The 26,798-nt window shown below is 42.0% G+C and overlaps 2 protein-coding genes and 1 long non-coding RNA gene across 8 annotated transcripts in view; 2 read left to right on the top strand and 1 right to left on the bottom strand.

The window, feature by feature from the left end:
* The window catches only part of AFF3 (AF4/FMR2 family member 3), a 306,895-nt gene extending 299,082 nt beyond the window's left edge, over positions 1–7,813 (top strand). For all 4 annotated transcript variants that reach the window (XM_048494122.1, XM_048494123.1, XM_048494121.1 and 1 more), the window contains 4 exons: positions 1,151–1,244; positions 3,990–4,039; positions 4,615–4,829; positions 6,886–7,813. In XM_048494122.1, coding sequence (XP_048350079.1) covers positions 1,151–1,244; positions 3,990–4,039; positions 4,615–4,829; positions 6,886–7,007 — 481 coding nt within the window. In that variant the 3' untranslated portion in view covers positions 7,008–7,813. The remainder of the gene's footprint in view (positions 1–1,150; positions 1,245–3,989; positions 4,040–4,614; positions 4,830–6,885) is intronic.
* Positions 7,814–14,572: 6,759 nt separating this feature from the next.
* On the bottom strand, positions 14,573–18,749 carry LOC125431766. The gene is made up of 3 exons (XR_007244338.1): positions 18,417–18,749; positions 17,849–17,931; positions 14,573–14,659 (listed from the first exon to the last, which is right to left on the bottom strand). It is a non-coding gene; the product is annotated as an uncharacterized LOC125431766 (long non-coding RNA).
* Positions 18,750–25,202: 6,453 nt separating this feature from the next.
* The window catches only part of REV1 (REV1 DNA directed polymerase), a 59,331-nt gene continuing 57,735 nt past the window's right edge, over positions 25,203–26,798 (top strand). For all 3 annotated transcript variants that reach the window (XM_048493182.1, XM_048493181.1, XM_048493180.1), the window contains exon 1: positions 25,203–25,384. The gene's annotated coding sequence lies outside the window, so the exon portion shown is untranslated. The remainder of the gene's footprint in view (positions 25,385–26,798) is intronic.

The following is a 26,798-nucleotide window of genomic DNA, read 5'->3' as shown; positions in this document are numbered from 1 at the left end:
TCCTTTCACCTCAAGACTTAATGCTTAAAATTCACAAGCCAGATTTTTTAAAAAATCAGAAAACACAACAGAGCCTGTTCTGTTCCCAAGAAAGTTCTGTTAAGATGCCCCTAGGGAAAGGTATAAGAAGGAGGATAATGCTGGATGGGCACAAGTGTAGTACAAGAGATCATAGCCACTTTAATGCCCAATTTGTCCACATTGCATTTTGACAGACTTCAGCATTGCCTATATCCGTGGTGGCGAACCTTTGGCACTCCAGATGTTATGGACTACAATCCCCATCAGCCCCTGCCAGCAGCTGATGAGAATTGTAGTCCATAACATCTGGAGTGCCAAAGGTTCGCCACCACTGGACTATACAGTGAAGCCAGTCCTTACATGATAAATGTGCTGATCCAGTCCCAAGACAGTCTACCACTAATTTACAAAGTGCACACTAAGGGAATTGCAGCAACTGTGAACATTGCACTGTCTACATGGAGAAATGCTGTGCCTGTGAAGTCTCCATTTTAATACGAGTGTAGTGCTACAGCACCCAGTTGACCATTTCTGTGTGCACAGGTCCTTGCTTTCTCTGCCACCCTTCACTCTGGAACTGGTCCCTTGGGGCTGGTGACTATTTCCCTTGAGGCTGGCTCATACGTATGAATAGCCTCAGATCAGCTGCTAGTTGTGGAATATTGTTCAGGAGAGTTTCCAGAGAGTGGCTCTGAGAATAATGATGGATCTGGATGTGCGTAGGGAACTTTGTTAACTGCCTGGTGACAACTACTCTTGTTTGGTTTTGCTTTGTTTTGTTGGAGAGCTGATGGAGGCACAAAATAGTAATCATCTCTTGTAAGGTATGTTTTTTTCTGTGCCACTGCCTCCTGTAGCCAGTCATGTTTTGCTAGGGTCCCCCCCGCCCCCCCGCCCCGGTAGTGCTTCCCAAGTTTGCAAAATGTGTTTGGCCATAAATGATACATGAACAGGAAAGAAAAAAACTCCATGCATGTGTACAGTAATCATCAATGGCTTTCATGTATAAAACTATTGTCGTTTCCAGCCTTTTAAAAATCCATAGAGTGCTATAAGACGCTCTTCTTTCTTTTTCTATTTTTTTTTAAACTTCCATTATTAAAAATGTTTCTCTCTCGTTTCCTTGTAGTTACCGCTGCTTGGCACTTTTATACTGGAGAATGTTTCGACTTAAAAGAGACCATGCTGTAAAATATTCAAAAGCCCTTATTGAGTATTTCAAGGTAACTTTCTGGTCTTAAATGATACAGTTAAATGACACTTAAATTATACAGTTTATCCTGTGACTGCTGGGAAAATACTAGCAATTTTACTGAATGTATTTACTTGTGAAAAAAGTCTAAACGAAACCACGTTGTGGAAAGAGGCATGAGGACTTCCAATACACATCTCCCAATAGCATATGAAATTATTTCATTGAGAAGTTTCCCTCAGCCCAGGAGGCAGCAACCAGTGTAACAGGAAAATGTGCATGTGGCGATATTGTGGTGTTTTTTTCAGCTATGGACTACTGGAAAGGCACAGCTCAGCAGCCTGATCTTTCTGCATAACATGTTGTTTAGACCTAAATACTACTATTATGGGATGGAGTCTGCAAAAACTTTTGGGCGGCAAAAGATAGAAAAGTATTCTCTTTTTGCTGCTGAAAAAGGCTAGTGGAGATTGTGGGGGTCCACTGTAACCAAAACTGTGCTGATTGGAGGCTTCAATGAGAAGGGGAGTGGCGCAAGATAGAGTGGAATAGTTGACAGCTCCTTCCCCCCCCCACACACACACACACATTATGTGTTCAGACTGCAAAACATCAGACTGGAGTCAGTATCCATCCATTTCTATTTCTCCTGAAATGTATGAGAATGTGCTTTCTGCATCAGTGAACAATGCTGATAGGTGATGTCATTTAGTTTTGATGTGGGTACATCTCGCTTCCCCTCCCTCTCCTCTTTCATTCTGAGGTTAAAGACAGGTGGGAACAAATCATTTCCAATTAGGGAAACAGCATGGGAAATAGCAAAAAGGTGTTTGTTTGTTTGTTTGTTTGTTTGTTTGTTTGTTTGTTTGTTTGTTTGTTTGTTTAAAAAACTTTCCTCAGTGCCATAGACCTAATCTGGAGCAGAGGAGGGGGGAGATATCATGGCTGCATTATTGCACATAAAATACATGTTTGAGAATGCCCAGCCTCATGTGTAATTTGACTTCCAATCTGTTGAAAAGTTGCACCTTCCATAATACTTTCTATTACAGGCTAATCTGAAGGCAGGCAGCAGTAGATGTAATATAAATAACCTTCAAAGCCCTAAACAGGCTGGGAACTGCATATCTTTGGGACTGCCTCCTCTGATATGTCCCTTGAAGATCGCTGCAATCAGCCAGTGGAAATCGTTTGGTGATCCCTGGCCTCAACAAGGGCCAGTGCCGTTTCAGCCCTGGTCTCTGCCTGGTGAAATGGTCTGTCTGGGGAGACCAGAGCCCTGCAGGATTTAACACAATTCCACAGGGCCTGTAAGACAGAACTATTCCACTGGGTATATGGTTGAGGCAGCAACAGTGATACATCAAAATAGGCTGCCTCCCCCCTCTTCCCCTCCCCCCACTGGGATCCTTTTTACATCAAGCTGAATAGTGGGATAATAATAGAGGATGGGAGTGGTGTATTAAATTGGAATGAGAACCTGTGAGAGTTTTTGCTGATATATTTTAGATTTAAACGATATTTTTGTAATTGTGATTTTAAAGTATTTATTGTTGTTCTATCTATTGTTTTACTGATTGTTGTAAACCGCTCCAAATCTCCCCAGGAAGGAGGCAAACTAACTGACGACGAGGAGACGGACGGACGGGACGGGGACGGACGGACGGACGGACGGACGACGGACGGACGGACGGACGGACGGACGGACGGACGGACGGACGGACGGATTTGACGGACGGATCTGGACTTGGACTTCGATGGACGGACGGACGGACGGACGGATCGGATGGACGGATGACGACGGACGGACGGATTTGACGGGACGGACGGACGGACGGGATTGACGGGATCTAGACGGACGGACTTGGATCTGACGGGATCGGACTGGACGGACGGACGGATGGGACGGGACTTGACGACGGACGGACTTGACTTGGATCTGGACGGGACGGGACTTGACGGACGGACGGACGGATTTGGACGGACGGATTTGACGGATTTGGATTTGGACGGATTTGGATTTGACGGATTTGACGGACGGATTGACGATTTGACGGACGGATTTGACGGATTTGGACGGGATTTGATGGATGGATGGATTTGGATGGATGGATGGATGGATGGATGGATGGATGGATGGATGGATGGATGGATGGATGGATGGATGGATGGATGGATGGATGGATGGATGGATGGATGGATGGATGGATGGATGGATGGGAAAAATCATCCAGGAAGATTACTTTCCAAATCCTATTGCAGTGTATGGGAGCAACACAAGAGTACTGACATGCCTTATACAGCCCTCAAATACAAATATCCATGGTGACCTTGGTTAAAATTACGGTAGATCATAGTCAGAAAGACCTAAATAATTAATTCAATGTAACGTAATAAATGCTTCCCTGGGCTTCAACTATAAACCATAAGACAGCACACAGAAAAACAACTTGCATGTAGTACACCGTACCACAAATAAATTATAACTAATGAAGACTCCACCCAGAGTTAGAAGGAAAACTGCAGATTTGGAGCCACTACAAAGAATGCGCATGAGCAGGCAGCTGCCAATATTAGTTTTGCATTAATTTGCATGGAGGAACCTTTAAGACCCTGCTCAGATGACTGAAGCTGCCGTGGCGTAGCAGAAGGTGTCTCCCAGTAATCTGATATGTAGTAGCATGCACATGAACTGTAAACCTTGGCCCTTGTGCTCTGTGTTCAGCAGATACTTCCTGCGCACCCTTACTTCATTTATATTTTTTCCTTTCTGCAGAATTCAACTAAAGTGGCTCAAGTGCTATCTCCCTGGAGTACTAGTGGAAAGTAAGTTCATTCATCCACTATAGCTGCTACATTCTCATCCAACCACCCTGTTCCAACTGAAGTTTGAATGCTGCACAGTAATAGTATTTAGATGTTTCGTAATTTCTTCCAAAAGCTTATGTTCAGCTGTACAACTCTAAAGACTGAAGGCTACTTCTGCAATCAGGGGGTGGCAATGTCTGTGGATTCTGTTCCCACTGCAGTCTCATTTCACCATCATGCTGCTCCTGAAGGTCCAAAGATCCCCAGAAACAAAATTTGGAGGACTCAATGGAGAATAGAAGAGGGGAGGGAAAGTCCCAGTCTGCAAGGTCTACTCTGAAAACTGTCTAATTGGATACAAGCCAATATTTGTAACTAGGGCTTGTATCCTGAGTACATTTTCCATCATCAGAACCTCTCTGCCCCCCTGCTTCAAGCATTTCTACCACATTCACACTTTATGTTTTTGTGTGTAGACCTAAGCCCTGTGAAAGAGCAATCGTGCTTGACATCAAGCAGGACGCACAGTGTAGCCAACACCCAGCTGAATGAAATCTTCGGGTTTAATATTCTTTTATGAACTTGATTTTCAGGTATACAGGAACACCCTCTCCCCTCTCACCCAGCCCTTCTCCTGTGAGTTCAGTGGGATCCCAAGGAAGCACTGGAATGCCTTCCCCATCATCCATAATCAGCATTCCACAGCGAATTCATCAGATGGCAGCCAATCATGTTAGTATCACCAACAGCATCTTGCACAGTTACGATTACTGGGAGATGGCTGACAATCTGGCCAAGGAAAACCAAGGTATGTGATGACAAAACGATTGACAAATCATAACACATTCATTTGGACTCACGTCCTGCCATTTGGTACCTATGTGTCTACTGGTAAAGCAGGGTTGGAGTACCACCTGATTCTACCACTGGCTGCCCCTTAATTCTCATGCTCATCAGAGCATTTACTTCCCAGCAGTGTAGCCCAAACATATTCATGATTATGGAGCAAAACTTTGTAGTTAGACAGTTACTTCAAGGGAGCTGCAATCACCTGTACATTGTACCTTAAAGTATGTCCTGTATTTGCAATTTGATGAGTAGTTACTGCTTATCAATTCTCCTATGCCAAACTAGGCTAAATGGAAAAATCCATAGTTTTCTAGTAGCTACATTTTGTATATGCATGTATTGACAAGAAAAAGTATATGCGTTTGGCCCCAATTTGGCTAAATTAGTTCTGATTTGTTGAAAGCAAGGAACCAATTAGTCATGATTAACTCAAGGTTCATTGCTTTCAAATGGGTTCAGTCATGTTTGCTGTATTAGGGGGCCACAATTTCAGATAACTAGTAACAAGGCATTGGGTGAAATGCTGACACGAGAGCTAACTTGGGAACTGGCTAGAATGTTGGACTAATGTAGGATATATTTATATATGCAGAGTAGAACAGAAGAGACGGATTCACAGTTGCTTATATTATAAGTTTATAAGGTTACATGGAGATAAAAACAAGAAATCCTTTCTTTCCTGTTACACTTCTGCATTACTATACATTTGGTTACATCTTGCTAACTATGTGCTGTCTTACATGTCCTCATGTCTTGTCTGTCCCTCGTGTCATGCGTGCTCAAACAAAGAAACAGAGTTAACTTTATAACTTCAGATGTGCATGCTCACTAACATGTAAGCAATGGCTATCTCACTGACCAACAGCTAATCAATAGACAGTATGATTGAGTTGTGAGGGACACTTGCAAAATCCCAACAACTAGGACCAGAAAGATCTGTTCTCAACTCCCTAATCAGCCATGAAACTCACAGCAACCCTTGTGTCTCAACTGAAGTTATCACACAAAAGATAAAAAAGATTCCTCTACAGATTCTGTTGTCTTATTTATATACAATTGTTATGTGGTTAAAAGTTTGTAATTTGCCCTGTGGCACAGAGTTGTGTGCTGCAGTGATGCAGTCAAAGTTCTGCTCGTGATCTGAGTTTGATCCCAATGGAAGTCGATTTTAGGCAGAGGCATAGCTTCAAGGGGGCACAACGCATTGGGCGCACACCCCTGTGGGGGTGTGGCGAGGGCTTTCTGGAGGCGTGGGTAGGACGGGGCGTTCAGGGATGGGGGTGGAGGACACACCAGTGCACCGGGTGCCCCATCCCCCATTGTTCACAATGGAAGCTAATAATCAATTTTCCATTTCTGTTAATATCCCTCTTAAAATCTAAGTTGGGTTACATTTGGACATACAGATGATGATGATGAGGAATCCAGTTTTGAAGGGTTTTAACTCTTGTGTTTTAGCTTGGTTGCTGATTGAGCTAAGGTTTTTGTACTTTTAAAGTTATTGTTGAGACCATATTGTTTTTGTTGACTCCCTTTTCCACTTACAGAGCCAGTTTACTGTTTTTCTTTGAAATAAATATTCAAAAACATTTAACCTACTGATGCCTCAATTGATGTAATTTTATTGGTATCTATTTTTATTTTTGAAATTTACCAGCAGTTGCTGCATTTCCCACCCTCGACTTATACGCGAGTCAATAAGTTTTCCCAGCTTTTTGTGGTAAAATTAGGTGCCTCGACTTATATGCGGGTCGTCTTATACACGAGTATATACGTTACTCAGCTTGCTGGGGGTAAATGTAGATGACTGGGGAAAGCAAAAGTGAAACACCCCACAAATATAGTTTGCCTAGTAAACGTTGTGATGTTACTTCACCCCATGAGTCAGTAATGATTTACCTGTTCAAAAAGTATATATTAAAGGTAACACAAGCCTTCTTTAAAATGTTTTACTATAATCTAAATTTGGGCAACTTTCACAATGTGTTGTAAGCATTACTATTTTAATTCCTTAGATTTCTTTAACGATTTGGATGCATTGATGGGACCTGTTACCTTGCACAGCAGTATGGAGCACCTGGTTCAATACATACAACAAGGACTTCACTGGATAAGGAGAAGGGCTCAATTGTCATAGTGATTGTGTGCTGTTCATCCGGACACTAGACTCTCCCACAGACAATTCAGTTATTCTAGACACTGTGCTACAGAAATACTCAACAATAGCATTGCTTCAAGCAAATGTGAACACGTCTTCTGAGGCAAAACAATATTTTCCAGAGTTCGGAAATAGATGTGTATGTATATTATACAATGTTTGTCTGTTCCAACACTTTGTCTCTCCAATTTTGCTCTTCTGTTTAAAAAAAAAGAGGATATGGGTGTGTTGACGCATACTCACTCCACATAGTCACTCTCCCGTCCTTCAGTACTTAGAAAACTGAACCAGAACTTCATAGGTTGATTTAACCAACTGCAACAAAATGTACTCTTTCAATTCTGCAAAGCATCTATACTTTTGAACACATTTATAAATATCTGCTTAATTGTAACCTGGGAAGAGAAGGAGTTTATTGAATTAGGCTAATTGCAGGTTCTCTGTATCGAAGCATATTCATTTGGCGTTTTATAGTCGAAGAGGGACAGGCAGCTTCTGTTCATCCTATTATAGACAATGGAAGGACTAGTGGTCCAGAAGATGATTTTCCATGCGCTCGCTCGCTCGCTCGCTCACACACATATTCATGTTCCTCATAACCAGTCAGTTCCTAATAGAATAATGGTGGTAGAATGTAGCAGTCACAGTAAAGGCTTCCTTGTAATGGAACACATACACCCAGGCATAGCATCATACACAAATATGTGTGTTTATATATTGTGTACATGACAAACACAAGATCGAAAGGAAAGATGCAGCATTAAAGTATGGAACATGTCTGAAAATGTGTAGTTTTTTCCATCCCTTGCTTAAAATGTGTTAGAGCCTTCAGAAATCAGACAAAATTGAATGTGGAGACAGATGTAGCCTGCACGTTTCCATCCTTTGACGGAGAATGGGAAAGTATCCAGGCAGAAAAATTGTTGTTTTGTGAACATAAAAAAGACTACATGTACTTTTGAAAACCATTTTGATGTTTGAAAAGCCTTTCTACATGTTTAATATACTATTCTAAGTAAATAATCATTTAAAATAGTAGAGTGACAATACAAAATGAAAGAGGCTTGGAGAAAGTGGTCACTTAGATAAAAAATACAAAAACAAAATAGAACAAGTTGTAACTGACTTGGTCACGAAAATAATTCTACAATATAGGTGTGTCTCCATCAAGGGGCACATAAAATTTTAATGTACATTTCAGTAAAGTGGCTGGTCTGTAATTTACTTGTATCTATCTATTACATTTTGTTCTCTTTATCTAGAAAGTTGCTTCCCATCATATTCCTCTTCTTTTAATTATCTTTCATCATCTGATATTTATACATTGTCTTCAGCACCTGCTCACAAATTATCAGACCAGGAAAATTACTCTAGCAATAATTAATTTTAATGGCAAGTAGAATATTTGATCATTTTAAAGTAAGATCATTGAGACATTTGATCATTTTAAAGTAAGAAAGAACAGTGTTGTGGCAGCTTAAAGGCTAATCGTTTTTTTCAGCATAATGTTTGTGAGCTTGAACGGTTCTTTGTCAGATGAATGAAATGATCGCATAAAGGACAGGCTCAGATATTCAGTACAAAGAGAGGAAAGTAAGAGAGAAAATGTTACAAATAATCAAACAATGTACAAGAGAGAGCACTGAGTGTGTTCATTCTATGCAGAGCGCACAAATGGGTATAAAATATTTTTGTGGATGTTTGGCCTATATAATTGGACATTTTAATTCTAAAATACTGTTCAGTGTTTGTTTTCAAATCACATTAACTTTAGTCACTTTATTCACACTTGATTCCTTAGTGGTAACTTCAGAAAAAAGAACTTAAAATCACAACCATACTAAAGTGTTTTGCATGGCTAAACCTTTTACTTTTTTCTTCTTTTGCTAATGTGCATAATTAGCTGAGAACTTTATTTACTGATTTTGGCAATTCAGTTTCCAGTGCCAGAGAGACAAAACTCTGATCGCTGATTTGTCTTTTTGACAAAACAAAAAATTAAGTTCAGAAAAACATGGGAAAGCAAACAGAAAAGGGGGAGAAACTTAACCCTAAAACAACATAATTTATTCTTGATCTTTGGGTACTTAATTCTTCTGAAGAAGTACATATCATTTATGTAGTTTTAGCCCATGTTTTCAGAGTCTTGCCTATTTATTTTATTCATTCATTTAAAGCATTTGCTTGCCGCATTTCCACCAAAAGTAGGTTCCCAAGGCCTATAAAGTTTATAAAGACCCATAGGGACCCCTCTACATGCCATATACTATCTAGTGTTACAGCCTATTAAAAGATGTGAAATAGTAATCCTTGCTTTGAATAATGGAAAAAGAACTATTGGTTATTATGTGATCAGCTTTCTAGTAGTCTAAAATGAATGGCAGCTATAATAAAATAAGGGACAGTGCCATGCTAAACAGAGTACATCCTTCTAAATTCACTGACTTCAGTGGATTTGGAAGGGTATAAGTCAGTTTGGGACTGTACCATGAGTGAAAATCCAGTGGGCTACACTGGTAGGGCAAGTGAATAAAGGCTAAAATCAAGCAGATGCTTATGAATTATAGTTGAATGTTGGTTTCCTGCTCTTTGCTGATCATTTACTGGAGTGTCTTTGATTATAATTATATTTGAGCTATTTTAATGCTATTCGCCTGCCAAATCAACTGAGTGGGTGGTTCTTTACATTCCTCTCACTGTTTTTAAAATCATTTGGCCTTAATAGATTCCTATAAATTCTGAATGATATAAAGGCTCTTTAGCAAATAGATACCCTGTTTCCCTGAAAATAAGATGTACCCTGAAAGCAAGCCCTAGCACAGTGGTGGCGAACCTATGGCACGGGTGCCAGAGGTGGCACTCTGAGCCCTCTCTGTGGGCACTCACAAACACACTCACCCCCACCCCCACCTCCCACACACACATCTAGGCTGGCCTGGGCCGCTGGGCTCGATTACTAGCATTAAACCTAAGACCTAGTTTTGGAAAAGCAGTGTAGGTAACCCTGTTAAACCCCACTGATTTTCATGCAAATAACTAAAGCGCAATCCTTTACCTTGGAGTAAGCTCAGTTGCTGGCAGTGGGGCTTACTTCTGAGTAAACCCTCCTAGGGTCATGATTCGCCCGTTGGAAGAGTTGCACGATTGCTTCAAAGCAAAGTCACCAACTACCACCAAGCTTACTCCCAAGTAATGCATGCCTCGGAGCCAACTGTTTTTTTTCTGAACTAAAACCACAGTATTCAGGAGCAGCAGTGATGAAGTGGCTAAGAGCAGTGGCTAAGAGCAGGTGCATTCTGATCTGCAGGAACCAGGTTTGATTCCCAGCTCTGCCGCTTGAGTTGTGGAGGCTTATCTGGGGAATTCAGATTAGCCTGTACACTCCCACACATGCCAGCTGGGTGACCTTGGGCTAGTCACAGCTTTTCGGAGCTCTCTCAGCCCCACCCACCTCACAGGGTGTTTGTTGTGTGGGGGGAAGGGCAAGGAGATTGTAAGCCCCTTTGAGTCTCCTGCAGGAGAGAAAGGGGGAATATAAATCCAAACTCTTCTTCTTCTTCTAAATTGCCATGTTGGCACTTTGCGATAAATAAGTGGGTTTTGGGTTGCAGTTTGGGCACTCAGTCTCAAAAAGGTTCGCCATCACTGCCCTAGCATGATTTTTCGGGATTTTTGGAGGATGCTTGAAATATAAGCCCTACTCCAAAAATAAACCCTAGTTACAGATTTCCCGGCGCAGCTGGTCACGTGGGGGGCACAAAATCATAGAAAAAATAAATCATTCCCTGAAAATAAGCCCTAACACGTATTTTGGAGCAAAAACTAATATAAGACCCTATCTTATTTTCGGGGGAACACGGTATATGCACCTCTGTCATTATCCCTGCTGTCCTAAGGGATCAAGGTCTTCATGTAAGAACATAAATATATGTACAGAGTAGAAAATTAATACCAATCTGACCATTCTGAAAAACAACATTTTTTCTGTTTTTACAGAGAATAGTATTTTATGTGCACATCTTTTCTGAGTAAGGTAATTGTAGCAAAACTTAAGTTAGTGAGTCACTAATTTATTTTATTGATGTAACCCCACTAAAGCCAGTGGACTTCATTACTTGGTCTATCAACAATCAGTGAAAATTATCAGAAAATTTCTTCCTAATGTGCAAGCAGATTAGCCATTAATATCTCACATTTGGAACAGTGTATTAGCATTTGGATTTAAATTTCCATAGATAATTCAGCCTTTACAGCTTTACATTATGAAAAGGGCATGACTTAAAAAAAACCAACTAGCATTCAGATGTGATTCATAATATCCTTGCCGTATCTATTTTCAAGACTGTCATAGTCACTAGCCTTAATATATGCACAGTAAGCTGACTTTTTAAAGCCACATTTTATCAAAATGGAGCCAGTTTGCAAACTGACTTCAATTAAGCAGCTCTTGCTCTGCTCAACAGTAGATGAACCTGGTAGTAGCCACAAACATGGTAACAAGCAGTCATAATTCAATTTTATTGCCATTTTACAAGATAACTTTAAAAATGAAGGAATTCTCTTTTAACTCTCCTAAATTCTGAATGTTGCTGATCCACATTATAATCCATAGTAAATTGCTGGCCACCCAGTGTCTGTCACATAGAGGACTATACAATAATCCAGAGGCCCTCAACTTTTGAAGGCTCTGGGTACATTTGGAATACTGACATAGGTTGGTCAGTGCAACCACCAAATGGCTGCCAAAGTAGAACCAACTACAAGATGGGTGCCAAAGGAGCAGAGCCAACTATAACATGTTAGGCAGTGAGGTTGTGAATAACTTTAATAGTAGCCTGGAGGAGCCGGGGTCCTCTACTCCAACATTGGGCTGGCCCAGTTGAGGTGGTTATGTATTCCTAGCCCCAACCTCCCACACACACAACCGTGCCCCCCTGGTCTTCCCCCATTTGCCCTCCTAGGCTCCCCTTGACTTTGCTGATGTCCAGAGAGACAACACCTCACTCCTCCTACCATGCCCTTGCAGCCAACTACCGGATGACCCTTGGTGAAGCCAGGTAAGGGCAGAAAGAGAGCTTGCCCATGAGGGTAATGCTCACCCATGTTAGTTGTCCACTGGTTCCTAGCTGCTCAGCCACACAACTTATAAATTCAGAGGGCAAGCTCAGCCACATGATGATATTGTCTTTTTTCCTCTTCCCCGCAATACCAGATCATTATACCAGGAGCAAGTTGAGTGTGCAAAGTGACAGACTGATGATGCAAAGTGCTATCTCTGAGCGTTTGCCCCCGCCCCCATCAGCATCTCAGGCCACTTTCCTTTCTTGCCAGGAAGAGCATATGTCTGGAAAAGTATATATGAAATGGGAGAGGCCCTGACATTGTCTGCTGCTATGCCAATGAGGGGGCCTTTTTCACAGTCTGATAATGCAGCTGTATGGATTTTCACTGGTGTAATTTTATGCCAGAAAAAGTGAGCAATCCCAGCCTGATATGGCTCAGAGAGCCAATTAACATCAGCTCCGCCCCTAGGAATGTCCCCTTTGGCACTAGTGCAAGCCCCCGCACCAGAGGATCACTGCTGGTATATGTCCTCCAGCACCATTGTAATGCCCGTCACACTGGTCCAAGTGCATTTACACTGGCACCAAGGTCATGGCACCAACACAGCACTTTCAGCCTCCCCACTTTGGATTGTGCTGTAAGTTAAATGCATGCATATTTACCCCATAATCAGTACACATACAAATCAGCCCTAAGTTAAGAGGTTGATCTGACTTGTGACCAAGACATTATATTTTACATACAACTAGTCCCTTTCACCTTTGCACAAATGTTTGCATGGATTATCATAACACAGAAGCCCAAGTCATGGCTGGCAACAATTCCCAAGATCACAGTAGCACCTTTTCCAGAGGCCACCATCACAGAAATCACAAACAGCTCTGTCTGAGATCATTATCAATGCAAATGCTCATCCTTGGCCGATTAGTAGTGTTTTCGCAGCAAAAACCATTATTTGCTAATTTATCCCGGTTTATATCAATTCAGTTTTTGTGTATCCACAATTAATTTTGCATGCCAAGGCAAATGTAACAATCTCAGCAACTTTTAGTGAATTCTTGTTTAGTCTTGTTGTTTATTTCCATTTATTACTCCCTTATATATATATAAATCAGAAGTTTCATAGGTATCACTTTTACCTTGGTGTCAGAATCATTTTTTTAAAAACCCAGAGCAATAGGGTGCTGGAATTTTCCATAGGTTTTGTACCTTTCTGCAAGTAGTATCAACACAATACTCCTGTCCATGTCACTACAAACAGGCTTAATTCTATTGTTTACATTAACTGAGCAATGTAATAAACTGGAGTATCCTGTACAGTAATTTATGCTGTAAAGTATGTATATACTGATATATACTGTATCATTTTTAATGGTTTAAGGTGTTTTATTTATTGGATCTGTTGGCATTTTCCTCTCAGTCTACATGGGTGTTTCAGAAGTAACAGTAATACTCAACATACAGCATGGGGTTTTCTTGCTGTTACTTTCCAAAATCACTTTTGTAGTTATGAAGAACTATTTCATTAGATTAATTTGAAGCTATAACTCCTGCATTGTGATCACTTTGGGGATTCACACCATAACTCGCTTAGGTAGTTCTAGCAATGCCAGTGTCCATCCAAATAATATGTAGCCAATTATGAAGGAAACCAATAATATACCACAACACAACTCTCAGAATTATATATGTTGCTAAAATAGACAGCAACTGTATTTCCATTTTGCCTCTTTGAGACCAAAACAAGTTGTTAATACTAAACCAATCTATAGAAATGCCCTGCTATTTCATTTCTGGAGGAATATTGATGCGTTTGAAATGATGTATTCCATCTCCAATGATCGTTTATTGATGTATGCAAGTTTTTACCACAAGGAGGCAAGTTACATGCTACTTATTGTCTGTTTCCTTTGTTAGAATTACATAAGATTTTAGTGGCTTGTAGCTTCCTGGGGAGTTTTGTCTGAGCCAAGCATGTGTTGGATGAGGGTAGGTTGTTCATGATCTTGGTAGTCTCTCCAGTTTGGGAATGAAAATTACATCTTGACCTTTTCTGCCTCCTGAAAAGTGTCACATTAGTTTATGTAGAAAAGAAGTTGCATTTATTTTTCATCATGTTTACAAAATAAGATATTCAATCCACCCAACCCATTTCAGGGCAAAAAAGAAAAAAATGTGAGAAGTTTGTTTATAAAGTTCACATGTATAAAGTGATGACATTATTGACAAAGATCACTTTGCTGTTTGGCAGTGTTTCTGTTTCTACCATTCATAAAAAAAACTTGTGTAGCACAGTTGCTGGAATGGTGAAAACCCTCCTGTAATGTTAACAGAATGAGCCTTAAGGATTTGTTTAAAAGAGCACTTTTATATTTAAAACTTAATATTAATGCATCAATAATATTACTTTTTTATGTGAAAATAAACCATGAACTCAACACCTTTACATCTCCATCTCGTCTTACCCTTGTCTTATTGAAAGTATCCTTCAGAATCAGCAAGTCACCATTTGGTTGTGTTGTTAGCAGTGTCAGAACCTGTTACTAAACCACGATTTAGTCCATGCACTGCAGACAAATGAGAAATGATTCTGCAGAAACAGCTAAACAGGTCATATGGATTGGGAAATGAGGAACTGTTTTTCAGTATTGAGCACTATTTTGTTTATGTATTTATTCAAAAAATGTTGACTTTTTAAATTTAATATATCATTATTAACATATTACATCCAATTCCCTGTTACAAAGTCCATATATCAAAACAAGCAGAGAAATATCAGGAAATGGGGATGATTTTATATAGGATGTTAAAGAAAAACAAATTAAACTCAGCTTCATATTTCACAGGTATTTACAGTGCGTTCTGAATGTGAAATCTGCTGATTGCTAGATCTAGATTCGACATTCAGTATTTTTATATTCAAAATTACAAAATTTTATATTCAAAATTTACATAAAAGTGCTGTTTTTCCAGTTTTGACATGATGAGACACAAATCAGATTTCAATTTGATCCTGCCCATATATTTTTATTTATGCTTACTAATCTCCCAGGGAGGGAAAGCCACATGGTATAGCCCGATCTCATCCATTTTCAGAAATGAAGCAGAGTCTGTACTGGAAAGGGAGAAGGAGAAGGAGAAGAAGAAGAGGAGGAGGAGGAGGAGGAGGAGGAGGAGGAGTTTGGATTTATATCCCCCCTTTCTCTCCTGCAAGGAGACTCAAAGGAGCTTACAAACTCATTTCCCTTCCCCCCTCACAACAAACACCCTGTGAGGTAGGTGGGGTTGAGAAAGCTCAGAAGAACTGTGACTACCCAAGGTCACCCAGCTGGCGTGTGTTGGAGTGCGCAAGCTAATCTGAATTCCCCAGATAACCTTCCACAGCTCAGGCGGCAGAGCAGGGAATCAAACCCAATTCCTCCAGATTAGAGTACACCTGCTCTTCACCACTAGGCCACTGCTGCTCCTCCACCAAGGAAGATTCTAAAGTGGAGGCAATAGCAACCCACCTCTGCTTAATCACTTGCCTTGAATGCTTTTTGCTGTGGCCACCATGAGCCAGTTGCGAGTTGATTACACTGATGCATGTATATAAGCATCCAGAGATCCACCTCTTTACCAAACACATCTAGAAGGGCTGAACTGTTTTATCAGGGCTTTCTCATATTCTAAAATAGCTTGTATTTTTAGTTGTTTTTCAGTTTGGGTTGCATGTTTTAAATCTGTCATCTATGTTTCAAAGGGTCTTTTAACTGATCATCCAGAGAAAGAAGGGATACGTTTTGGGTTTCTTGCTTTGGTTTTGTGGGGTTACCTTTGAAAAAGTATTCAGAAGCTTCAAATTTGTAGAAAACTTTCTTTTTAAAATTTCAGCTGATGGGCAGGTTTATGAAAGAACAAGCTTGAGTTAGGTTTATGTCAAACATTGAAGGCTAGAGTTCAGAGGAATGCTGCCCATAACCAAGGAAACGCCCTCCCCTATCCCACTGGCTAAACAGGCAATAAGTGGCTGGCTTAAGTGAACCCCTCCATAGTAGATGCCGCAAGCTGCTCACCAGGTTTTCCTATACATCTCATTTATTTATTTTAAACCTCATTATTTATTTTAAAACTTTTAAACATTTTTAACACTTTCACCCAGTTTCACTCCCCTTTCCTTTGGATTTTCTTTACCCTAACTGAACCATTTCAGTTCCCACAAGAGCCCCATGGCAGGCAGATTTCAAGAGAGAAACTTGCCTTCAGCTGCCTCTTAATGCTAGAAACCAGATGTAAAGCTTTCCAGTAAAAGTTGTAGGAAAACTTTAATGCACGCGACTTGACTTGTTCTCTCCTTTTTCACCAGTTGGAACAATAATGGAAAATTTGCATTACATTCTTCAACTTGTTCCAACAACATAGTTTTGTTTTTTGTGTTTTCTTATTGAGCAGTGAATCAGTCTGACAGATTTTGTGATTTTGACACAATAACTTGCCCCCACAATAACTTGACAGACCGTGGACAGCCTTCTCCCCACCACGACCAAGGGAGACAAAACACTGGCACTGCAGCCCAGATCTAGCTATGACAGGCTACGAACAGCTTTCTCCCCTCCCATCCCCCAAGAAGCTGTCACAGATGTTCAGTTCTCTGGGTAGCAGGCAGAACCCTCCTCCCTCCCTTCCTTCCTTCTACCCAAAGTGTCTTTTGCAAATGACTTTTACAGGGAACATTTTTTGTTTCAGAATAAAATATAGCCACAGTACAACAAAGAAGTAGTGTAGGCAATATAGTGTGGAATATCTGAAATATGGGCTTGTATTAGCACCAAATAGCTAAGAGCAACCACTCTGCTTACTGTGTGAAAGAGTCTTCCCAGATGAAGCCATGAAACCTTCCAGGCTTCATGAATAATTGAAGAAAATGCACTCAGATAAATCAGACAAGTTAGCATTTTTCACTTACTCTGAGAAAACTTTCAGAAGTGGGAAACCATTGGAAATATGTTTGCCGGCACTTCACAACAATCCAGTGATGGTCTGCCGTGCATCATACAATATCTCATTGCTGATTGCTAGATCTAGTAAACCTCAAACAATTGGGAAAGAGCTTATTCTGCAAGCAATGAAATAGGTCAGTGATGGCGAACCTTTTCGAGACCGAGTGCCCAAATTGCAACCCCAAACCCACTTATTTATCGCAAAGTGCCAACACGGCAATTTAACCTGAATACTGAGGTTTTAGTTTAGAAAAAACAGTTGGCTCTGAGGCATGTGTTACTCGGGAGTAAGCTTGGTGGTAGTTGGTGGCTTTGCTTTGAAGCAACTGTGCAACTCTTCCAACGGTGAATCATGACCCTAGGAGGGTTTACTCAGAAGCAAGCCCCATTGCCAGCAACCGAGCTTACTCCCAGGTAAAGGATCTTTGCATGAAAATCAGTGGGGTTTAACAATGCTTAACAGGGTTACCTACACTGCTTCCCCAAAACTAGGTCTTACATTTAATGCTAATAATCAAGCCCAGCAGCCCAGGTTAGCCGTATGTGTGGGGGGGTGGGGGCATCTCTGTTTGCGCGTGCCTACAGAGAGGGCTCTGAGTGCCACCTCTGGCACCCGTGCCATAGGTTCGCCATCACTGAAATAGGTGATGCACATAGTTTTGCACAAGTCACCTGAACCAATTATCAAAGCTCTTCCTCTCAATAATAATTCTGTTCAAAAAGTGGTTGAAATGGCTGAAAACATTAAAGACACACTGTGCAACATGCTTAGTTTACCAGGAAATGAGGCTTTGCTTCTTGACTTAGTCCATTTTGTCAAATATGAAAGCTTGGTTCAAGAGCTGTTATTTGCCAGAGAACTAAAAACAGATACAAAAGAGGAGTCAGTGTTTCGTGCTGTTGATAATTTTTTCAAAGAGAAAGACATCCCACTTTGCAATATTCTTGCTTAAAGAATAGATGGAGCACCATCAATGGTAGGTCATCGTTATGACTTCATCAGTTTCTTGAAAAAAAGCTGTACCTGGTGTGTCTGTGGTGCACTGCATAGTCCACAGGCAACATCTGGTCACAAAAAACTTCACAAGTCATTGAGCACTGTTATCACAGCAGTAAATAAAATCAAGGCATGATATCAATCCTCAACTGTTTCAATAGCTCTGCATTGAGAATTATGAAGTTTTTGAACATTTGTTGTTGCACATGGAAGTGAGACAGATGTCAAAGGGAAACTGCCTGAGCCCTTTCCATTCACCTTTTAACATAAATCTTCAATTCTTCCAAGACTACAATTCTGTTCTCTGTGATGAACTAATAAAAATAAAAAATGACACTGCTTACTTACCAGATGTATTCATAATGTCCTCTAAATCACTTTGCAACTGCAAGGAAGTATGAAGTGAACCTTATCAAAGTCAAATTAGTCCTCTCCACCTTTCTGCCTAAGTTACAGTTATTCAAACATAACATGTTGTGAGCTCTTCCAGTTTCCAAGTTTCTCTGAACTGAAGAAGGAGAAGAGTATACCCGACCACGACCTTCAAGCGTATTGCGTACACCTGGATGAATGGCATAAAGATATGAAACAGGTTTCAAGATGTATTTATTTGTTTGCTTAAAGTACTAAACTGGATGATTGATCCGTTCACAGATATTGGCAGTGAGGAGGCAGAAATGGTGGAGGAAGAACTGCTTTTACTCCACAATGACACTGAGTTGAGGCCAAGATTCAAAAAATCATATCAAGAATTTTGACTACAAAAAAGACCTTCCTGACCGCTACCGTGCAGTGTGGGACAAAGTCAAGATGTACTTTATTTATGTCAATTTTTTAATATCCCACCCTTCCCAACAGGGCTCAGGGTGACAACAACAGAAAAACCAATACAAAATAAAATAACCAGCAAAACAGCAGTTAAAAACAGCAAAACCAACCATAAATGGCAAAAATCCCCCCCCCCCCTGCAAGTACCCATGAGAGGCCAGTGATAGTAATAGTCAGGCCGGCTAGGCTGGGCTGCCTTCCCAAATTTAGTAGGGTGGGACTTCAGTGCAGTAACCCAGCTTCTTTTGAAGCAAAGAAACAGACTGAACATGAGGATCTAAGACTTCTTAGTGCCATGTAGCCTGACGTTAGTGCCACGTAGCCTCACCGAACACATCCATCCCATTAAAACTGCGAAGAAATAACAAGTTGTTACTCGAATTAGTCTGGTCTGTTCCCTTTTACTTTGGGGGATTAACAGGAACACACATTGCAATGCAGAAGGCTGCCCCAGGATTTCCACCAGTGTCTACAGCGGTCTTTCCCCTTAGAAATCCACACAAGCCAGGATTTAGGAATTACTTTTTCCAGACTCCCCCGCCTCCCTCCACTTGGGGATCTCCACCTGATAGACTCCAACTGTTTTAAAAATGATTCCTTTTCACACCCTAAGCAACTTGACCAAAGTTCTGACAGTGATTGAATTTCTTGACTCCTACAAAGGTAAAATCACAAGCAGGGACAAAATTTTATAGAAGACTAGGTGTTTGGATTTATACCCCACCTTTCTCAACTGTGAGGAGACTCAAGATGACTTACAAACTTCTTTCCCTTCCTCTCCCCACAACAGACATCTGGTGAGGTAGGTGGGACTGAGAGTTCAGAGAAAACTATGACCAGCGCATCATATGTAAGAGCATGTAAACAAATCTAGTTTACCAGATAAGTCTGTCACTCATGTGGAGGAGTGAGGAATCAAACCCAGTCCTCCACATTAGAGTCCACCACTTAACCACTACACCACACTAGTGCCTTGGGTACAAAATTAGCTAGTTGTGGCTCTGATGACTAATGTCCTCAGCACTCTGTCCAGAAAGGTAGAAGCATTCCTCCTAGTGAGTGGAAGAAAATTAAAATTCCTCGGAGATGGTAGCTCCTACAGACTTTCTTGAGTGGTGATTTAAGCAGAGGTGCCAAGGAAAAAGGCTATCAGAGTACTTCTTCCAGCTAATAGTAATAGCAAGGCCAACATATGCCAGCACAGCAGTACAGAAGCTCAGTCACAACAATAAGTACTTACATGCTTGTTTTATTCATGATAGACAATGGAGAAAATAATGTAACTCCTTCGAACATGCAAATAAAATAACTTTGTCTTAGCATCCCCGTTTTCAACGTAGCCTTCCGTCCTACTTCACTGAACCTACTGAAAATTAATTTTTCATATCAGATATTATTCAGATATTTCTTCTGAGCTGAATTTTCAGATTCACCTGGACATATGCAAAATATGGCATAACATAGAAATGGGATGATCTTCCTGTGCTTTGAGAAATTTCATTAAATTGACTGGACAAAATATTTCTTCAAAATTCCTTGGATCTCTTAACCAAGCATGAAATTTGGTTTGGGGAGATCAGGTAATTAAAAATTCACCGGAAATCTTGGAACTTCCTCTTGTTTTTAAAATCACATTCAATAGCATTATTGTATTACATAATGAAAGAAAAAAGGAGCTATTTTGTTTGGCCGTTTGAGATTATTTTGCTTTAGAAAAAGCTACCTAAATTGGTTAAACAGAATATTTGCTCCTGCAGTCACTCCCTGTGTCCATTAGGTGTCAGTAAAAGCCAACAGCATCTAGAACAGGCATCTCATCCTTTATTTTTCCTTCTGACAGCAACAGCATGTTAAACATAGATTATCCTCACACTTTAATCCCCAAACGTATTCATGTCTAAGTCAAGTCGCTGGAGCAGACAGCAGCTAAGAATCCCCTGTAATGAATGGTACTGATATAGTAGGTTTGGTGCAGCAATGCAGGAGAAGGCTGTAGATGCATGCAAACTGTCTGGGCTTGTGCCTGCAATGCAGCACTGTCTTGTATGACAGATGTGATCAGACTATTTTTGCTTTACATACAGCAATAGCAAAACAATAGTCATTCTCCTCATTATGTTTAGCTGCCACTACAAAACTATTTGGTTAATCCATGCTATATCTTCTATTTGCATGCAGGGCTGTGTTTCAGGTGTGAAGTGGTTGTTATCAAATGGGAATTTTCATGTACACAGTCCTAGAATGAATCTCATAATCTAGCTTCCTCGTGTGATGTCTGGTAGCATTTTCAGAATGCTGAAAGAGACAAGAGTATTGGACATTTAAAAGTTTATGTTCCTTGTTCTGAAGAATGTTTCTATCAAAAGGAGTTGACTTTTAAATTATTTTTGCTCATTAAAGTAGGTTTAGGATTGTTTTGTGGTCATTTTGTATGGTATAATTTCTTCAGGACAAAGGCACCATACTGGGCCCTCTACATTCATATGGTAAGATGTACATTATGAACTAGTGAAAGATCTAGCAAGTTTGCCAGGCTGGGTGTTAATTAATAGGCCCCCAGATCCGCTTTGTTTCACACTAGTTCTCCAAGCACAGTTGAACTGATTCCTCACATTTCTCCTCAGTACAATGATGTCCATGATTCATGAGATGAGACAATATGGGGGGAGGTGACTTCTACCTATACCCTCTCTTCCCATTGATAGCGGAGTCAGAAATGAATTATTCCATTTCTGATCTGACATTCTAGTAAAGGTGAAATTATGTTTTATTTCTTTATAAGTTAGATAGGAATAAGTTGTATTAGATAGAAAGTAGGAATTGCAGTTGTGTTTTGTGTTTGTATCTCGGTGGAACCTCCCTTGCTAAAGGCAGGAGTCCACCCCTGCTCCACCTGGGCATGTCCCTTTACATGTGCTAAAACCATGAATGAATGCCTGACAAAAGAGACCCCAGAAGAAGAGCCTCCATCTGCTTAATCCCACCAGCAGGCAGATAAGGGTGCCGTTGTCGTTAGGTTTCGTTTCCTGACCCCAAGCACCCAAAGGACTCTTTTGTGTTTCTCCCACCTGTGCCTACGTCATCGCCTCGCCCTGCTTCGGCCGCAAAATTCAAGAAGAGACTGCCCTCTGGACTCTAATTGGTTCCTATGTATTTGTGTATGAATGATTGTAGGTTGTCTGTACCCTCCCGGATTCCCGGGCGGGAGACTGCAGAAGGTGTTGTTGTAAAGCTGCTGTGGCAGCTGCAGCTGCTGCCGCCGCGGAAAGGAGGTGCTGACACGTGAGGGTCAGCATCTCAATAAACTCCATTTTATTTTTCACTACCTTTCTGTCTTCGTTCCTTCTTTTCGCCACGCTTCTGCGCTGTTGAGAGCTGGTTGATCTTCAGAGATAGAAGCGCCCTTCTCGCGACGGGTTAAGCAAACGGCGTTTTGGGATCGGTAAAAGCCGCCCCCAGGCTGCTCTCAAGACAGGGGCATTAAAGCAGCTGCGCTGGCAACTGCGCCAGCTGGCCGTCAGCCCGCCCCGGACGCCGGCTAAGTTTCCAGTGCGCGCTTCGGTTAAAGACTTGTTGAGGAACGCCGGGTTGAAGCCGCTGCCGCGGTAACGTAGTGGCTTCCGCGCTTCCAGATACGTTTTATCTTCGGTCGGGCGCCGGTGGCCTGGGGACATACACTTCGCTCCTGGCGCCGCTGGAGTAGGCGCCAGTAGGGCTGGTGCCCCAGGCCTCAGCGCACGCACCGGAGGCCCGGGACATGCCGGGTCGCACCGTGGCCGGGTGTTCGGTATATACCGCCTGCCCTCTGCTCTTTCTAGGACCGTCCATGCAGACAGTTCTAGCGTCGTCGGGTCGGCGTCGAGTACGCCGACCCGGCCGCTTCCGCATTCATGCGGAAATGGCCACAGTTACCCAGGCAGTGCAATATATATATATATGACTGGCATTTAGCTAAAAGAAATCTTTTTGCAGGCGTGACATCTCCCTGTTTTCACATACAAAGGTCTCTGAAGAAAAATACAGAAGCTACAGAATTTGGCAGAAAGCCCGGAAACAGATAAAGATTCACATGGAAGTACACGAAGTCCCATATAACTTTGTTTCTATCTTATTCAGTTATGTGTAATAACAGAAGACAGGATTTTTAAGAAAGTTTTCTGAACTTTAAAAGCTTACTAAGTAAACTAGCAAACTAAATTGTATTTGTATTGTCGAAGGCTTTCACTGTCGGAATATTAGGTTGTACAGCTTTCCGGAAGGGTTGCACTTCTAGCATGCCGACGTTGTGAGCCTGTGGCTGGCATCTTCAGAGGATCCTCTGAAGATGCCAGCCACAGATGCAGGCGAAACGTCAGGAGAGAATGCTGCTAGAACACGGCCATACAGCCCGGAAACCACACAGCACCCAAACTAAATTGTATTTCATGACAATACGATTTCTAAATTTACATATGTTTAATAGGTAATGAGATGTGCACCTGTTTGCTTTCCTCTGTTCCCTATTGTTCATATAGAAACATTTGAAGGGACTAATAATGTACTGAGTCAGCAGAAGGGAGGGGGAATCAAAGTCAGCATATCTAAAAGAAAATGTTTATGAAAATGTTTCTTTATGAACATTTATGAAAATGTTTTATGAAACATTTATGAAAATGGTTCTTTTGCTTCTTGATACATTTGTGATGTCACAAGGACTGCCTCAAAGTAGGATGATTTTGTTTTTCAAGCCCTATAAAGATGTTAGGCTTCTGCCTGTGGGGTGGGCCTCCCCCCCCCCCCCCCCCCGAGTTACTGATGCCCAAAATTAAAAAAATTATTTTATAACTATTTTTGTTTCATGATTCTTAATTGGGTTAACTGTGCAAGTGGTAACATAATGGGAAGGACCTGTTCGCTTTTTCAACCATAGAATCACCTCGGGGATAGGAAAAATATACTATTTGTAGATGTGAAGATCACACTAATTTTGCTGGGTGCTTAACTTTTGGATCAGCAAGTTATCATTTGTCAATGCTGTGTATTTACTGCATCTCTATACTGCTTTGGGCAGCAAAACTGTTTACGATCTTAAAAAAAATAGAAACCTGACATATTTGAACATTGACACAATCATAACCAAGTCCAAAAAAAAAAGTTCCCTGAATGATACTGCATTACCTGGCTGCCTAAATTGATAGAGAAGGCGCAGACACAGCTCTTACTTCAATCAGCAGCTTTTTCTCATGATAATGGGGCAGCCAGAGTCCATTCTTCCTGACAGTGTAAGATATTTCCCTCCCCTAAGGTGACAGACTAAACTTTGCTGTGATTCACGTTTGCCTGAGTTCATATAATGTCTACAAATGGGGGGAGGGGTGTCAGCCTCGGTATATTTGTTTACACACACGTGGAAAAAACCATGTGTATGAAGAGACTTGTGCCCATGACTGGGCACCCTCACCAGATGTGGTGTAGCACTGTGCATAAGAGAGAGAAAGGCTTCTGTGCCTCAAACTATGGATAGAAAGCAGCTGCAGCGCAAAACATGTGCGTGTATGACGTGTGTGGGAATAATCCTGTGCACAAAAGCCACAGAACGGTTAAAAAGCCCCTTCAGTTTCCCCACTGAATGCTGTAGAGTGCGCCGCCACTAGCTTTAGGTGAGGTAACAAGCCTATATCATGCGCTCTGCCTCCGGGGTCCAGACTAAGCAATCTGAATTAAGCTGGCAAGAGGGCTATTCCTAGCTTGCAATTCACCAGAGTCTCGCTAGGGCCTGGAGCGTGCGAAACCAAAGCCATCTTGTCTATATATAGTACTCCCTCAGCGCAGCAGCAGGGCTACCCCTTCCTCCCCTCCACTCCCTATCCTTCTGCTCTGCGATTGAAGCGAGCCGCTCTCTCCGCCTCCTCAGCAACAGCGGTGCCGCCTTTCCCCCTTCAGAGGGCGCTCGAGCGGCGGTTTCTCTTCCCGCCCTAACAAGTTCGCCGCAGAGCTCGGGGGGGAGGGGGGAGATCAAAGAAAGAGACAAAAAAAGGGAGGGTTGTCCTCACTTCACCAGACGTCACGTGAGGTTAGGAAGCGGGTGGTTGTACGCGGGTGGTTGTGTTATATACATACATATACGCTCTCGCCAGCGGTAGCTGCCGTTGGGCGCGCGACTCCGTTGGCGGCGCGCGCCGCTAGAGGGCGCCGCCTCAGGGCAAGAGACGTCTGGCTGGCGGGCTCACAGCGAAGACAGTCAGCGGCGGTTGGTGGCGCGAGACTTTCCGTTAGTGACGCTGCGTTGTGAAGAGGAGGGAAGGGAGGGGGAGGGGGAGGGGGAGGGGGCGGAGAGGAGGAGGAGTGCTGAGGCGCGGAAGGCAGGCGCGGCGTTTGCTGAGGAGCCCGCGCGCTGCTGCTGCTGCTGCTGTGGCTGTGGCGGAGGCTGCGTGAGGGGACGCGATGTGAAGCTGCTTCCACACGGCCCGCCGGGGCAGACGGCGGTGACGCCCGGGACGTGACGAAAGGTGAGAGCAGCTTCCCGTAACTCGGAGCGAACAGAGCAGCTCCTGCCCTTCCCGTGTGAGCCGCGCAGGGGGGACGCCCCGCAACAGCGCCGGGCCCAGGGTGGCTTCTCGCCCGGCACCCGCGGCGCTGCTGTGGCGTTATGTAACAGGAGGCGCCTTGTCAAGGGGGCTCTTGCGAGGGTCTCACATGGGGCCTCCGCCGCGGCCGCTTCAGACAGAACACGCTCACCCCCGCGGTGGAGGGCAGCCGGCGTGCCTCTTCTGGCCTCCTGCGAGGGTGCCGACCTCCGTTCCGGACTATCGTCTGCACCCAACACACGTTCAGGAAACCATGGCGGGTTTGTGCAGTTTTCCATCACTGCAGCTGTCTGCAGCGTCTTCTCATGCTTTCCTGCAAACTGTCCAGACACTGAGCAGAGGTGGGCAGTTCGGTTATGTTGCTTACAACGCTTAAGGAAGTGGCACTGCTTAAAACAATAATAAAGACGGTCGGAGGGTCCCCTTCATCACCCTTCCTTCCCCCTTTCTTTTTTTAAAGTTATGTTAGCCCAACCTATTGTAAAACAAAGCTTGGACTAACAGTGAGGAAAGGAAAAGGATCACTGTCACAATAATATATTTGATGCGAGTAAGATTGCATACCCCCCTCCCATCTTGGTATTGTATTCAGTAATTTAGCAGACGAATTATTATTTTGAGGTCTTATTGAATTAATCTTTATTTTTCAAGCATAAGTCACAGCTTTTAACTTTTGTTATTGTCATTGTAGCTTTAAGGGGAAAATAAAGGTCTCGTGCTAATTATGTAGCCCCAGATGTATAGAACAAAAGGTCATGGAGAGGTCCTGGTACATTTATGTATTCACTTAATCACTAATAGCTGATAGAGATTGTTGCTAGACAAGGTCACTATAATAGCTCTTTTCAATGAGCATACAAAACCTCTGCAAGGCATTTCATTTGCCATCTTGACTCCCTTGTGGTGTCAACTTTTCTCATACACTGTTTTTTTCTTTTACGTGTAATACTGGTTTACATTTTACCAGTTTAGTACACAGTGCAACACTAATGTGCTAAAGGTGATTATAAGGAAAATCTGTTAATGACAACCTTTCTGTCATTTATTTGAGAATAATTTAGAATTCTGTACTATTTTTATCTATTGTGACATGTCCACTCATGCAGCAACAAGTAGGACTTCCTATGTGTTGTGTATTTGTTTTTTATTCAGCTTATTCCTGAACAGTTACCGGTACTTGGAAATCCCATTTAATATTTTTAGTAAATTTACAGTGCTATCTCCAGAAGCTAAAGCATACTTTTTTTCAGAGGAAGTCAACTTGCAAGTACATCTGTATTCACAAGCTTTCTTTAGTTGTTGGAAAAATAATAAGCTAATTTAAAGAACACAAGTT

This window comes from Sphaerodactylus townsendi, linkage group LG04, assembly GCF_021028975.2.
Source record: "Sphaerodactylus townsendi isolate TG3544 linkage group LG04, MPM_Stown_v2.3, whole genome shotgun sequence".
NCBI classification, from domain to species: Eukaryota; Metazoa; Chordata; class Lepidosauria; order Squamata; family Sphaerodactylidae; genus Sphaerodactylus; species Sphaerodactylus townsendi.
Note: the sequence above shows the minus strand (reverse complement) of the source record. Positions and strands in the feature narration are given on the sequence as shown.